This window comes from Euleptes europaea, chromosome 13 (genome assembly GCF_029931775.1).
Source record: "Euleptes europaea isolate rEulEur1 chromosome 13, rEulEur1.hap1, whole genome shotgun sequence".
NCBI classification, from domain to species: Eukaryota; Metazoa; Chordata; class Lepidosauria; order Squamata; family Sphaerodactylidae; genus Euleptes; species Euleptes europaea.
In genome coordinates, this window is record NC_079324.1 from 52,720,201 (window position 1) to 52,736,900 (window position 16,700).

General features: G+C 45.4%; 1 protein-coding gene across 1 annotated transcript in view; it reads right to left on the minus strand.

Moving 5' to 3' along the window:
• TXNRD2 (thioredoxin reductase 2) overlaps window positions 1–16,700 on the minus strand; it is a 61,715-nt gene that overhangs the window by 14,516 nt on the left and 30,499 nt on the right. Inside the window, exons 10-11 of the mRNA XM_056859370.1 lie at window positions 15,379–15,470; window positions 11,270–11,444 (exon numbers count right to left, since the gene is read on the minus strand). Of these exons, the coding sequence (XP_056715348.1) occupies window positions 11,270–11,444; window positions 15,379–15,470 (267 nt within the window). The remainder of the gene's footprint in view (window positions 1–11,269; window positions 11,445–15,378; window positions 15,471–16,700) is intronic.

Genomic DNA, 16,700 nt, shown 5'->3' on the forward strand with positions numbered 1-16,700 from the left:
GAGGGTACCCATCTTGGTCTGCAGTACAACACCTAGATTCTAGTCTAGTAGCACCTTAGACACCAACAAAATTTTGGGGGTGTAAGCTTTGAGTCTCAAAAACTTATCCCCCAAAAATCTTGTTGGTCTCCAAGGTGCTACTGGACTCGAATCTAGCCATTCAAGGTGATTCATTCAGTGTATAGAAGATTCATCTTCGTGGCCTCTTTGCAGTCCCACAAGGCCAGCCGCGGACTTCTAATTGGAAAGCTTCTAAAATTAGTCCAGCAACAAGGATAGCTCCCCCCTCCCCTCCACCAACGGTCATTCCCATCCTTTTGGACTCAGTTCTCTTTCTGCCGTCGCGGCTAGAGGACGCTTGGATCACTTTGTCTGATTTCACAAAATCACACAAGGTTGGAAGAGACCACAAGGGCCATCGTTGACTGTTCTTCAAAAAACTAACAAATTCTTCATCTGTTTTCGGTCCTTCTTCTAAGGATGACACTTTTCAAAAAGTGTAAGTCTTGCAGGACAAAAATGGCGAAGATCGACGATCATGACAATTGTCTTCTCTCTCGCTGGGCTTGTGCCCTCTTTACCCCCAAAGCCCGCCAGGAGGTTGATCATAGCTGCTTCAACAGAACTTCCAAAGAACAGTCGAAAGACCAAACAAGTCAGAGGGATTGGCCATTCTCAGGGCAGTTGGTAAGCACTTCACTCTATGATGGGATTGTCCTGTATTTTAAAATGCTTTGCTGGACTGTAAGAATGTGATGCTCCTTCCAAAACTGCACTAGAAATAGCTTAGTGGCAGACAATAAACCATTTCAAGCTCATCATATTCTTCATGCTGGCCTAGACTGGTAACCTTTGAGACATCAGACCTCCTTTGCTACAGGGGCCACCAGGAAGAGGGAAAGAGGACATATTGTGTGGGGAGGAATACATGGGGGAACTGAGATGCTCTCATGAGTCCTTGTGGGTACCCAACTTGTGCAAGACAATTTTTTAGAGATCTACGCCATCTCTATTGAGCCAAGCGTCTTACAAAATGTGCCCTTGTGACCAAGGCTTGGAAGCCTTTCCACACTGTCCATTACTTCCACACTATCCATTACACAAGCTAATCTGGTAAGGAATGAAATGGCAAGAAACCACACCAGGCCCCGCCCCTGACTGTTAAGAAACAACTAGCATCCCGTATTGGGAAATTCAGTGCAGAAAACTAAATGAGAGAGTTCTTTCTGACTTTACAACTCTGCTTCAGTTTTTCAGAGACTATACAGGGAAAGATAACGATGAACATGCTGAAGAGGAGTGGGGAACCGACCATGTTACATTTGATGTGAACTTCAGAGCTACAGCAAAGCAGAACAGAAGGGGAAATGTGTTTGCATTAAAAAAAAAACCTGAGAAATGCTTCAGGTCTTTGATGTTAATGTGGGAAATTATTAAACAAAAGGAAAACCCGGCATCTCAGTGGAGATCTAATTATACATAAACATACAGTTCCCCCCCCTACAAAAATACATATGCCATAAAGCCAGCTAACCCCCCCTTCCCCACAAACAATGTCACATCTGAATTCCTGGGTAAGGACTTCTGTGGATTAATTTCAGCTTGTGAGAAACTGACACTTCCTCTGGGAGTAGTGACTGAAGCTGTCCGCACGAGGTTATCTGTCTGTCTTCCCTTCGGCCGTCCCGAGGGATGCCGATCCCCTGTTCCTTTCTTTGCCCTCTGCTCCCCCCGGCCCCGATGCTATCAGGCACCAAAAATAATAAACCTCCCAGACCTTTATCATGGCTCGGATGTGAAACAACTTCCTGCTGTTGTATTTCTTTGTGCATTGAGAATAAAGTCTGGAACGCTGGCAAATGGGCAGCTAACAGGGGGTTTCCTAGTTTCCTCTTTTTCCTGCCCAGGCAGAGCTGAAAGCAAAGCTTAGCACGCAATGGCAGACACTTTAAAAAAAAATGAAAAGGCAAGAAATAGCCACAGATCTCTCCCCCGCCTCCTCCCAACAACCCACCCGCAGATTAGTTTTAAAAGCTAAAACAAAAACAACAGCTGGGATGATCAAACCGGCAGGATAACACTTAACCTTTCCATTCCAATCTCGCTCAACATCTGCATGCATAACTTGGCATTAAGAATGAAAGAAGTGAGTGAAACACCTTCAGCTAGCGAGCATGAAACCTCATCCGCTCTCCCACGTGTGCTCAAAGTGCAGTTCTGAAGGCAGTAACAAAATATTAAACTTAGTTTGAATTTTTATTGGCCATTAGCCATACCAGCTCTGATTTCTCCACTAAAGCATCCGTTCAATGCCCTCCATTAAGACCAAAAGCACTTTTGGGCCAGGCAACTCTCTAGAACGCCTAGAGGCTCTGTTTAGAAAGCCCGAACATGTTCTTACCCTTAACTTTCATGGAGGCCTTCAAAGAACCTTGAGACTAGGGTTGCCAACCTCCAGGTAATATCTGGAGATCTCCTGCTATTACAACTGATCTCCAGCCGACGGAGATCAGTTCACCTGGAGAAAATGGCCGCTGGCAATTGGACTCTATGGCATTGAAGTCCCTCCCCTCCTCAAACGCCGCCCTCCTCAGGCTCCACCCCATAACCTCCTACTGGTGGCGAAGAGGGACCTGGCAACCCTACTTGAGAAGGAAGTGGGATAACATAACAGCACACAGTGGTTCAGATCCTGTGGACCTGCTCCACTAACAGTGGCGCTAACAGCGCAAGAAGTCTTGTTCTGTCACAAGACCAGAATGGACCCATGGGATCCAACCCAGAGGCAGGTACCTAGGGTTATGACCTTGGGTTAGTTTAGGGTTGCCAACCTCCAGGTACTAGCTGGAGGTCTCCTGCTATTACAACTGACTTCCAGCCGATAGAGATCAGTTCACCAGGAGAAAATGGCCACTTTGGCAATTGGACTCTATGGCATTGAAGTCCCTCCCCTCCTCCAACCCCACCCTCCTCAGGCTCTGCCCCAAAAACCTCCCGCCAGTGGCGAAGAGGGACCTGACAACCCTAGGTTAGTTTCAGCAGTAAACTGACAAACACAGCGGCAGTGGCTTGGACAACAGAAAGAAGCTCTACCAACATCCAAAAGAAGGGATGCGTGTGGGGAGTGCACAAGCTCCAGAAGTGGAAGCAACGTGCACATTGCCCCTACCTGCCATGTACATGCATGTGCAGAACCCTACGACAAGTCAAGTTTTATTTTGATACAATATCAGCTCTAGGTAAAAATCAGTTAGGTTAAAATAATAAAATAAAATAATAAAAGTTGATGGTTCTGGAAAGATTATTTGAAGAAGAGGAGAAAAAACTTCTACTGGGAAACATTTTCAGTTAGCCATTTACCGGAGGCAGAATTTGGCTACTTGAATGGTTATCTTCCGAGAGGAGTCTGCTAAGAGAACCCTACGTTGGAAAGGTATGCTACCGCCTGGTTACTTACATGAAGAAGAAGGAGTGGGGAAACCAACCCGGTTCACCAGATTAGCCTCCGCCGCTCATGTGGAGGAGCGGGGAATCAAACCCGGTTCTCCAGATGAGAGTCCACCGCTCCAAACTACCGCTCTTAACCACTACACCACACAGGCTCTCCAGTGATTAAAAGATTCACGCTAAGAGTGCAATTTGAAATACAGTGCTAGTCATGATGGACTATTATATCAGGAGGAACCCAAAGTGCCACAAGCAATATTAATCTTGCACATGACGAGCTTTTTCTTCCAGTGGCAGCCCATTGCATCTCATGGGTGTCAATCCACAGGGCCCGCCCCAGCCTTTGTGGTAAGGAGTTTTGGGGGGGCTACGCAAGCATGGGCTTCCAGTGGAAGAGGAAAGCCCCCCACGTACAAGCAGAATACTGCCTATGACACTCTGAACCCGTCTGGACATATCAGTACAAAACATACCAATTCGTACAATATTATGAGATGGAAACAAGCCGTGCAGATATTTAATTGAATAGACAGCAAACTGGCCATTAACAGTCCAAACAGCAACTAACACTTTTCCCGAGTTGAAGCTAACAAGGAGGAACACACACAGAACCTCAGAACAAGAATCCCACATAATCCAACTGCGAAATTCTCTACAATTACAGTCTTTGGGGACTCCTGAATTTATATGGAGGCACGTCAGATTCTTTGGCCTGGTTCAAAAAGTTAAGAACTTGATGGCCAGCAAAGTCCCCAGAGACGATTCTCAAGTCTCTTTCTCATCTGTAGAAGACCCTGAGCAGGGTTATAGTCAAAGGAGATTGAGACAATGCTTCGACATATGGGACTTATCAAAACAAAGTTCTAAAGCAAAATGGGGGTGGGTGAGATTTTTTCCTTCGGTAATCCAAATTGATATGGTTGCAGAGTTGGAAACAGAAACCATTTCTACTAGGTTTAACCCTTTCTTAGTATTGCATACTAATGAATCTCAGCTTAGTCATTCATATTGGCAAAGAAGCTACTGAGTGGCCCAGGGGACCCCCACCCCGCACAAAACCTCCCACAATGCAAAGTACATGGTGCTTTATGGTACAATATACCATTTTCATTTCCCAGAAAGATTACAGGCTTAAATGCTTACATTTATAACTAAGGTGATTTTATTTCAAAGTTTTATGAGCATAAAAGGAAGGGAACAAGAACTTCAAATATGGTTTCATTTTTATCCGTCTCATTTCCATTATGGAACTGAAGGAGGCTTAGATAGGATTCCTAGGAGGTCCCCAGTCCAGACACTGGCCAAACCCACACTTGCTTAGTTTCGGTAAATAAATATACCATGCGCTCTCCTGTGTACGTCTAAAGATAACAGTTCTTCCAGAATTTCCCAGCTCCAACTCTAGAATCTCATGCTTTATTTTCAGTGTAATCAAACACATTTCAAACAGGTAGGTAGACATAAGATCAATATAACGTCAGAGTCATTAGCAATGTAAGTCCTCAAACTGAAGGCAGGGTGAAATATTAGTTTTAATAAAGGGGACAGACAACAAGAAGAAAGCCATAAGGTTAAAAAATCATAGAAATGAACATCTAGAAGATAAACACTTCTCAAATTATGAAATAAAGGGTTTTTTAAAAAACTGAAAATGTGGCTCAGCACCCAGAAAGGAATAAATACATTTAAAACGCCTGTAAAAGATGAAGACATGTTCAAGTAGTTTGCTTTCTATGTGTTCTAGACACCTTTCTCTGTGATCAAGCCGTCACCAAGGGCAGAGTTATGCTCCACACCAGGGTTTGACAATCGAGACGTAATGCCAAACCATAATTTGGCTATACTCTGGTTTGCTAAATAGCTTCACACAACTGTTTGAGATTCAGGTTTGGTTTCCCTTTCTCAAGCCTTGGCTTGATTATCCACCCACAATGACAAACCACGGTTTGTCACTACATACAAACTGTGCCTTTCATTACTACGCAGTAACACAAATGGCTCTTCCCTTTTTTAAAAAGACAGTGGCGCACAACCCAATAAATCTGAAGCCTTTTCAAAGCAGACTCAGTCACTCTAGCGATTTTGAGCTAGCTGTCAAAACCAGAGTATCTACCTCACACAAGCTGGCCCAGGGAGACGGACTTTGTAAATCATTTGCAAATGGTTTCTGTGTTGATAACCTGACGGGAAACCAGTGTAAGCTTTGTGGTAACAGACTAAGCCTCCGAGACAAAGCAGATCCTTGGATCTGGTTGTTTTTTAAAAAAAACACGACAACACTGAAACCCACCAGCAACTTTCAAGGAAGGCTTGCCCCTTGGGAAAGATTACATCTACTCAGCCAGTCAAAAAGGCTGAGGAAAGCGAGCAGCTGGAGTCCATCCTGTAGAAGTCCGTCAGTGAGAAACGCAGCTCATCATCAGTTGCTTTTCATGTTAATGAGCTGGTTAAATTGGCGTGTACGCCCAAGAAGAATGACATGGATGTTTCTCAGAACATTCTTGATGGCTCTTGGTGCAACGCAACGTGATACTCGAGGAGCAGGGAGGGTCTTTGGCAACAGTTAGCCCAAGTATTTCTTTGTAGCATGCAGGTTTTTAACAGAATCCTGAGAATCTTCACAACTGTTGTAAGATTCTAGGCCACCCAGTTGCAAAAAATAAATTTGAGAATGCCGGCTTGTCGTCTGACCACATTGCTCGGCAAAAAGTCTGAACCTTTCTGTCAACGGAAGAGACTCTCTCACCAGAGGAAGGCTTCAGACTTTGCTGAGCAGAGCAGCAGATTACAAGTCAGTATTTGCACAGAGGCATTTCCATAGCACTGTTAAAAGGCGCAGTGTTTCCTTGTGTTTGACCTCATAATTTGTTAATGCAAATGAAACTCATCATATGCAAATAGATTAGGAAAATTATAGCTTTTCCGCTCATGACATATTTACAACGTGGCCTGCAGTGGCAAATCCTCTCCTCTTAGGTGGTTGGACAACCTGGCTTCTAGTTCTCACTACACAAATGTCACATTCCTGAACTGCATCCAAAATGTTGCATTCCTGAACAGCATCCAAAATATGTGCATAATTGGAAGGATGAAAAAAAAAAGGGAGTGCTGTTTAGACAGGGTTATACTACCAGGAGATTGCCCGGGAGCACACGCATCCTCAGTTCATATGGAACAGCAAACCTTGGTTTGGCGATTGCTGCCTGAGCCTTAAGATCACAAGGGCCTTTCCCTCCACACACTCCAATTCCCTCCTTCACCTGTTCATGCAAACCGTAATTTGCGGTTACATTGGAACACAGTATGTTTGTGGTTGCAACTAAGCAAAGGCTGTGTCAGAGGCAGGCTAGATGTGTTATGCAGAGGGGGAGATGAATCGAGCTTTCCCCTTAAATCCCAAGCCCTGATTTATTTTGGTGGATTCAGGCAACAACTAGTTAAACTTGCCTCGGTGGATCTCCCGCTAGCTCTGCAAGCTGCCCCCTTTCAGTCTGCATTTGTGACTGGCTTGTCTTCAGACAGGAAATCCTCTACACAACTAAGTTTCCCATGTCTATTATCAGAGACACCTGGTATGGGTGTGTTGATACAAAATAAAAACAATGAATCACCCACCAACTCCACATCAGTTAACCAGCTTTAACTGCTAACTGGCTTAATCTTTAATCCTATGGGGATTAAGGATTCCCTTCTCATTGAAAAGGGAAGTGCTTCAATTCTGAGTTTTCAGACACACACAAAAAGCTTATTTTTTTCTAAACCTCTCTGAATCAAAATTTGAGCTCAGGAGCACCTTAAAGACTAACAAGATTTCCATGGTATAAACTTTCAAGTCAAAACTCCTTCATCAGATCCAAGTAGGAACAGAGATCCCTGAGCCTTATGTCCCAGAAGGTGGGAGGATTGTTGTAAATTTGGAAGGCTTTAAGAAGGGAGTAGACATGTTCATGAAGGAGAGGGCTATCCATGGCTACTAGTAAAAATGGATACTAGTCACGATGCATACCTATTCGCTCCAGGATCAGAGGAGAATGCCTACTATATTAGGTGCTTTGGAACACAGGCAGAACAATGCTGCTGCAGTTGTCTTGTTTGTGGGCTTCCTAGAGGCACCTGGTTGGCCACTGTGTGAACAGACTGCTGGACTTGATGGACCTTGGTTTGATCCAGCATGGCCTTATGCAAAGATGGAAGTTGGGATGCAAAGGTCTTTAAAGGTCCTATTGAACTTGAATCTTGCTCTTCTACTGCAGACCAACATGGTTACCCACCTAAAACGACCTTCACCGAATCAAACTCTCTTTGCTAATTATGGGTACATTCACAGTTCCAGCGGTGTGGTCCTTCAGTGGATTCACACTGTATGTAAGAGGTGCGGCAGTACACCCATCGTATCCGTACATTAAGCTAACAGACAATCATAAGGAGGGGACATAGCTCAGTGGCAGAGGATCAGTCGTACATTCTGGAGGTTCCACGTTCAAACCTCCAACAGAAATGCTTTATACCAAGTCACACCTTTTGCCTATGAAGCTCAGCATTTCCTACTCTGACTAGTAACAGCTTTCCAGGGTTTCAAACAGAAGTCCCAGAGAGTAGAGCAAGAAAAGACCCTCTGCATGAAATCCTGGACAATTGCTGCCAGTCAGAATAGACAGCCCTAGGAAAGACGGGCAGATGGTCGACTCAACAGAAAGTAGCTTCATGCAGGATGCCCCAAAAGGTCGGACAAGAACCAACGGGTTGAAATTAAATCAAAAGAGTTTCCGTCTAGACATTAGGAAGAATTTTCTGTTAGAGCGGTTCCTCAGTGGAACAGACTTCCTTGGGAGGTGCTAAGTGCTCCTTCCCTGGAGGTTTTTAAGAAGAGGATAGATGGCCATCTGTCAGCAATGCCGATTCTATGACCTTAGGCAGTTCATGAGAGGGAGGGCAACTTGGCCATCTTCTGGGCATGAAGTATGGGTCACTGGGGGTGTGTGGGGGGAGGTAGTTGTGAATTTCCTGCAATGTGCAGGGGGTTGGACTAGATGACCCTGGTGGTCCCTTCCAACTCTGATTCTATGGTTCATACATCACCACCCGGCAAAGGAGTTCTACATGCAAAAATTATTTCCACAGAGAAATCTGCTAAATGGACAAAAAATTGGGGATGAATGGGAGAAAGACAACACTGATCAATAGGGTACAGGGATAATGTTCATTTCCATTGTCCCCATTCCCCTCAAAAAATCCCGATTCATTAGGCTAAGAAAACTCAATAGGAACAACAAGTGTCATTCATTTCCCAGTTTAGCCTTTAGCTGTTTTCTTTCTGTATCAACACTCCCCGCCTGAAATTTGGCAAGGATGATCCCTTGAGCAAGAGGTAGAATTTGTCAGAATTTCATCTATGTTGGTTGGAAAACAAAGCCAGAAATGTTTCTCACTGAAACCAACATAAACGAATAAACCAAAAATGAACATGTGTATAAATGAACATGAAGGTAATTCACAAAACGTTTCAAACAAAACCCAATGTTCCCCACTCCTCCCACATGAAGCCAGCTGGGTGACCTTGGGCAAGTTACAGTTGTATTAAGAGCTCTCTCAGCCCCACCTACCTCACAGGGTGTCTGTTGTGGGGAGGGGAAGGTGATTGTATGCCAGTTTGAGCCTCCCTTAAGTGGTAGAGAAAATTGGCCTATAAAATCCAACTCTTCTTCTACAAAGTCTGGATCCAAATTCATCTGAAGGTGCATCCGCTGGGAACTGTTTTTTCCATAAGCACAGCACCACATGTACAGTCTCGAGTAGCTCTCTGAATCTGTACTTATTAGTAGTATGTTAACCTTTGGACTGATTATGCTCCATGACTTTCTTTTCCCTGGCTCCCATTCCAAAAGTGGCCAAAAATTAAGCCAAGTACACCTGGAATCTTTAAATGTATGGCTTCGCTATCAAGGGAAGGGCTTGGAATTACTCCAGAAGTTTGAGGCAAATCAGATAAGGAATTTGGAAAACATGGAGATTTGAATGATGAAATCTCACATACCAAACAATTTCTACACTTTTGATACGCATCACAAGCTGTCCAAAGATGCTATTTGACAAACTGATGGAAAGATACCTTTCAATCTAGTTTTGTTTTTTTACCTTGCTGGTATTTTCCCCTTTTCTGGCAGGGAATTTTGTGCGATCAGCGTATTAGACAAGGGAGCATTGAAATACACCACTTTCCATCACTCCCTGGCGGTTGGCAACCCTACGACTGGGGAAGGCACTGGCAAACCACCCCCTAAACAAAGTCTGTCTAGTAAGTGTCGGGATGTGATGTCACCCCATGGGTCAGTAATAGGTTTGCCAACCTCCAGGTACTAGCTGGAGATCTCCTATTATAACTGGTCTCCAGGTGATAGAGATCAGTTCAGCTGAAGAAAATGGCCACTTTGGCAGTTGGACTCTATAACATTGAAGTCCCTCCCCTCCCCAAACCCCACCCTCCTCAGGCTCCGCCCCAAAAATCTCCAGGTATCTCCCAACCCAGAGCTGGCAACCCTAGTCAGTAATGATTTGGTGCTTGCAAAGGGGACTACCTTTACCTTTAAAGGTCAATGAGCATGCTCGTTCCTCAGTGTGTTTTGGCTTTATTATTTTGAAATAAGTTTTTAAAATAATGCTTTTCTGAAAACCCAGTAAGTCATCCAAGCCCGCAGAAACCTTGCCTGTAAGTTACATTGTTTTGCTTCTCTGCTGATCGACACAGGACTATCAGGTTTGCTATTCAGAGGAGTGATGATGTGTCCTTTCCTCTCTTACACCTTCTTAGCAAATGCCCTGTTATCTGTGCAGCTACGTTCTCAATGAGAACACCACCCAAACTTAAGTGTGAAATCTTTTCAGAAGTGTTTTAATTTTTGTAAAAAGAAAATCAGGCTTTCTTTTGGAGGACAGTTCTAAGCTTGTTCGAGTGTTTGCTAACTTTCCATGTATTTTAATTGATTTCTTACTAAGGTACATACATTTTCCAACTTAAAAATAGCATGTTAAATTTCAGTCAACTGCAGTAGTTTTTCTGGCTTGGTTCCAAGGCTCATTAAACACTTACCTGTGGAGGAGAGATTCAGCAGTTATCTCACAGATGTGTATGAAAAACAGATAAGCTCTCGAAAGGGATCTCTGGGTTCCCACGAATGAGGTGCGCTCCTTGCTCCCTTCCCAGATAGAGGAACTTAACTCTGATGAAACGGAGTTCTCAGCAGCCATTGAAGCTACATTCTCTAAGGTCTGGTTTAAGTATGTTGATTGCTTAATATTTGATGACTAGCCATTCAAAGTACCAAAGGCCATTATGTTTGGTGAAAGGTAAAGGTAGTCCCCTGTGCAAACACTGGGTCATTACTGACCCATGTGGTGATGTCACTTCCCAATGTTTACTAGACAGACTATGTTTACGGGGTGGTTTGTCATTGCCTTCCCCAGTCAACTACACTTTACCCCCAGCAAGCTGGGTACTAATTTTACCGACCTTGGAAGGATGGAAGGCTGAGTCAACCTTGAGCAGGCTACCTGAAACCGACTTCCGTCGGGATCGAACTCAGGTAGTGAGCAGAGCTTTTGACTGCAGTACTGCAGCTTACCTCTCTGCGCCACAGAGCTCTCTGTCATGTCTGAGGGGGACGCAAAGTGATTTGTAAGTTCTGTCTTCGAGGGCAGATCAGTTGGCCCAAATTCATGAGTCAGGCATACAAACTATCACCTGATGTTGCAGAGATCAACATGCCTTGTGCACCTGCCTGAAGTTAAGCAGAAAGTACAGGAGATGGGGTTTTAAAACATTTACCTACTGCCCACACCAGCGTATCAAATTCATCCATTTCTTCTTTGCCAGAGTCGCCATATTTCCACGCGACTCGTAGCCTGCCGTTTCCCATCTTCTCCACTTTGGTCGGGGAGCATTTCTTTAAAAACCTTGTGCCGTGGGCTTCCATATAATCTGTTACTAAGGTGGCCATTTGCTAAAAAGAGAAGGGGGGGGGAGAAATAAGAATTTGTCCTTGTACTTTACATACATCTCGAGCTCAATTTGCAGTGGGTGACATACACTGCACTGTAGTGTAGTGTAGCTCAGTTTGCAGTGGGTGACCTACATCCAGCTTGATTCAGAAAACAGCTCTGCAAGCCCAGGGGTTTCCCCAAACTATCCAAAAGCAGTTCAACCCCTCCCCCATTCTGAAAGTGGAGCCTGGTGCGTTCCAGTGACATCACCAGAAGCACAACACGATTTAAATGCCTGTCCTCTAAAACCCACCTGCAACACTCCCCCCAATAATTGCCCCACACATGAACCCTCTTCCTTTTTTGCTTCCTTACCTGGTAGCAGCAGCAGTAGTAAGGAAGCTGTAGGGAGGGGCTTTGACTCAGTGGTAGAGCATCTGCTTAGCATGCAGAAGGTCCCAGGTTCAATCCCTGGCATCTCCAATTAAAGGAACCAGGCAAATAGGTGATGTGAAGGACCTCAGCCTGAGACCCTGGAGAGCCGCTGCCCGTCTGAGTAGACAATACTGACTTTGATGGAACAAGGGTCTGGTTCAGTATAAGGCAGCTTGATGTATTCATGTGTTCAAGCCTGGTTGGAGGCCTCTCCCTTTCCCCTCTGTTACGTGGAATGCTGCATCTCTAGCCCTGCACTAGATTATTAAACTAGATTATCAGGGAAGGCAAAACTACAACCCTCCTATGAAACTGAAGTCATTGAGACAAGTTCAGTCCTCAAACGTGTCTGTTAAGTTTCTTCAATATGGATGGAAGGCTTTGAGTGATGGGGAAAGTGGTATTCAAATATTTTACAGAAATGGCTGCCGTTCACTCCTATGAGGAACAGTGTAGCACTGCAATTGGGAACATTAATTGCAGTGATGGCAAAATGTCATATCCTAACCCTTGTCCTCTCCTGAAAACACCCCATGAGATGGTCAGTGTACACAGGTGTACATTTTTCTGGTGGGTCATAAGAACGTAAGAAGAGCCCTGCTGCATCAGACCAGAACTCCATCTAGTCCAGCATCCTGTCTCACATAGTGGCAAACCAGTTACCCTGGAGGGACAACGGCAGGGCCCAGGGCCGAGGCCTTCCCCTGATGTTGCTTCCTGGCACTGGTATTCAAAGTATTACTGCCTCTAAGTGTGGAGGTTTCCCTTTAGTCAGCATGGCTAATAGCCTCTGTACGGTTGCCAGGTACTAGCTGGAGATCTCCTGCTATCACAACTGATCTCCTGCCGATAGAGATCAGTTCATCTGGAGGAAATGGCCGCTTTGGCCATTGGACTCTATAGCATTGGAGTCCCTCCCCTCCCCAAACCCCACCCTCCTCAGGCTCTGCCCCAAAAATCTCCCACCAGTGGCGAAGAGGGACCCGGCAACCCTAAGCCACTGATAGACCTCTCCTGCATGAATCTGGCTAATCCCCTTCTAAAGAGGTCTATGCCTGTGGCCATCTCTACATCCTCTATTCCTTACCACTATGCCACACCCCCAACCTCTGCTGTAAGGGACCCATGGGGCATACAACATAACTTGGTGCACACACAGATGCATTTCCCCTCCCACCCATGGCCTTGCAATACAAAGGCCCTCTCTCTGCCTTAAAGGTAAAGGTCCCCCGTGCAAGCACCGGGTCATTCCTGACTCATGAAGTGACATCACATCCCGACGTTTACTAGGCAGACTTTGTTTATGGGGTGGTTTGCCAGTGCCTTCCCCAGTCATCTTCCCTTTACCCCCAGCAAGCTGGGTACTCATTTTACCGACCTCGGAAGGATGGAAGGCTGAGTCAACCTTGAGCCAGCTACCTGAAACCAACTTCCATCGATTGAACTCAGGTCATGAGCAGAGCTTGGACTGCAGTACTGCAGCTTACCACTCTGCGCCATGGGGCTCCTTACCCATCTCTGCCTTACCCATCCGGAAAATGGGCATTCTGCAAGTTTACAATAAAGAACCACCTCGCTATACAAACAAATTTCACCCTCTGACAACAGAGCAGCCTGGCGATTGGGTACCGGCCTGCTTCCTGACGCCCGTGCAACATGCAAACATGCCGCGCCAACAAAAAAGGGCCGGGCGGTTTGAAAGCCCAAACTAATCCTTGTTTACACAAACGATTGTTCTCCCCTCTCCAACGCAGCTGTCCCACGCCTCTCCAATACAGGTGACTCATTAAGGTATCCTGAAAAGCTACAAGAGGAAGTGATGCCTTCTTAGAAAATACCTCTGGTTGATAACCCCGGTTGTTTGAACCAACGCCATGCTGCTGTCAATCAGCAAACCGTCCCGCTGACAGGTTTATTCAAAAAAAAGCCACTGCTGTTGGTGATAGCAAGTCAAAATGTCATACTTAAAAGGGTGAGTTTGCTAGTCGCATAAAGGAGAGATCACAAATCCACCCACACAGAAGAACTTAAGTGCTGGGTTTTGGAATTGTTTTTTTGGCTGACGTACTACATGTTGCTTTCTCGCTATCGGTCACAACTAACAGAAGAACAGAAGAAGAAGAAAAGTTGCTTTTAATATGCCGACTTTCTCTGTATCTTAAGGAATAATCAAACAGGCTTACAATCACCTTCCCTTCCCCTCCCCACAACAGACACCCTGTGAGGTAGGTGGGGCTGAGAGAGTGTGACTCGCCCAAGGTCACCCAGCTGGTGTAGGAGTGGGGAAACAAATCCAGTTCACCAGATTAGCCTCTGCTGCTCATGTGGAGGAGCGGGCAATCAAACCTGGTTCTCCAGATCAGACTCCACAGCTCCAAACCACCGCTCTTAACCACTACACCATATTGGCATTTTTAAAAAATCTGAAGTATGATGCACCAGTATTTGGGTGCCAGTTTGTCTCCTCCAACCAATTTCATTTCTGTGGTTTCTTTCATTTCAGTAGCTATCCTATACATGGAATCAGTCCAAAACAGAGCCAGTTCCAGCCTAAATTTTTGGAACCCTTCTAGAAGAGGGTGAGCAGGCTGGGACATCAGCCCTTTTTAGATGTTTGAATGTCTGCTATGCTCAATGTAGATGTGATCTAGGAGATCTGGGGTTAGGCATTCCAGTGAGCATGGAGCACCATGCCAGTGCAGAGCATAGGACAAGTTTCATAAAAAGAAGAGTTGGGTTTCTATAACATGATTTTCTCTACCTTTAAGGACTCTCAAACCAGCTTGCAATTGACTTCCTTTCCTCTCCCTACAACAGGCACCTTATGAGGTAGGTGGGGCTGAGAGAGTTCGGAGAGAACTGCAACTAGCCCAAGGTCACCTAACAGGCTTCACCAGATTAGAGTCCGCTGCTCATGTGGAGGTGTGGGGAATCAAAACCCGGTTCTCCAGATTCGAGTCCACCACTCTTAATCACATGAACACATGAAGCTGCCTTATACTGAATCAGACCCTTGGTCATCAAAGTCAGTATTGTCTACTCAGACTGGCAGCAGTTCTCCAGGGTCTCAGGCAGAGGTCTTTCACATCACCTACTTGCCTAGTCCCTTTATTTAACTGGAGATGCCAGGGATTGAACCTGGGACCTTCTGCATGCCAAGCAGATGCTCTACCACTGAGCCACAGCCCCTCCCCATGGCTCTCCAGGGTCTCAGGGGGAGGTCTTTCACATCACCTACTTGCCCAGTCCCTTTAACTGGAGATGCCAGGGATTGAACCTGGGACCTTCTGCATGCCAAGCAGATGCTCTACCACTGAGCCACAGCCCCTCCCCATGGCTCTCCAGGGTCTCAGGCGGAGGTCTTTCACATCCCTTACTTGCCTAGTCTCTTTAAATGGAGATGCCGGGGAATGAACCTGGGACCTTCTGCATGCCAAGCAGAGGCTCTACCACTGAGCTACGGCCCTTCCCCAATCACTACACCACACTGGCTAACAGGACTGAAAGAGCAGCAATTACCTGGTCAAATCCTCGAAGAGGGATGCTTCTCATCATGACCGCAGTATCCAATCGGAGGCCTGTGAGAAAGCCAGCGCACTCGAGGGAAACATCTGGCAAATCAGCAGTCAAAGGAATGTAGCTCCCCTCAGTTTCATTTCGATAAAACAATTGGTGACAACACATTGATCAGCCATTCTGAAAACAGTTTTTATGGGCATTTCCAAGAATCACCATTCCCCCCCCCCCCAAAGAGGTTGAAAAGTGCTTGCACAACCAGGAGGAGGACAGTATCACAGCTTTGAGCTCAAACTGCAGATGACCAACAGGGCATGGTCCCCTCTCTGGATTTTGTTATTTCCACATGCAGGGAGAACTATTCCACAACGTTTCTTTTCAACAAAATACTGAAGGGCCAAACCATGTGATACCAGGGGTTTGGGACTAGACCAACCTAGATATATAATTAAGCTGCAAAAAAGCAGTCAGGGAAGGATCTGATAAGGATGAGAGCTATAGTACTGGAGAAAGAGGGGATAAATTGTTCCCCCTATCTCCCAATCTTTTAGGATCCAGAAGAGAAAAAAGACATTCAGTCACAAAACAGGAATTTCTATCCCAGAGTTTAAAGTAACCCAAAGAGGGATTTCCCTTCTGTTAATTAGGAGAGGTATGTTTTTAGTCTTCTTGAAGATAAATCTGAACACAATCCCAGATTCCAGAATGGAACTGAGCAGATTTTCTGGTGGGCAGGGAATAATTTTCAGGACTCTGAACAGCTCCTTGAGGCTAGCAGAAGTAGAATAAAGGATGAGATGAAGGAAGAGACGGCCCTGACCTGGATAGCCCAGGCTAGCCTGACCTTGACAGATCTCGGAAGCTAAGCAGGGTCAGCCCTGGCTAGTATTTGGATGGGAGACCGCCAAGGAATACCAGGGTCTCTGTGCAGAGGCAGGCAATGGCAAACCACCTCTGAATGTCTCTTGCCTTGAAAACCCTATGTGGTCACCGTAACTCTGCTGCAACATGACAGCAAAAAAAGAAAAAGAGAGAAAGAACAGTAGAACGAAAGAAAGAAAGGCAATATCAGTAAATTCACACAACTTCATAAATCTGCTATAATTTAGTGGCAGAATTCGTCTTTGCTTGGCCTAGAATTTAATTTTGTGAAGAGCCTATACAAAGAATATGCCATGCCTGTCTGTAAGGGAAATAGGTCCAGCATTCTTTCCTCAGCTTAAAGCAGCTCAAATTGGGCCAGGCAGGATTGCTGCAGCCTTCCCAAGCAATTTTTCAGCTCTTCTTAGGCCAGCATCCTTGACACTTTGAGAACCACGAGCTCT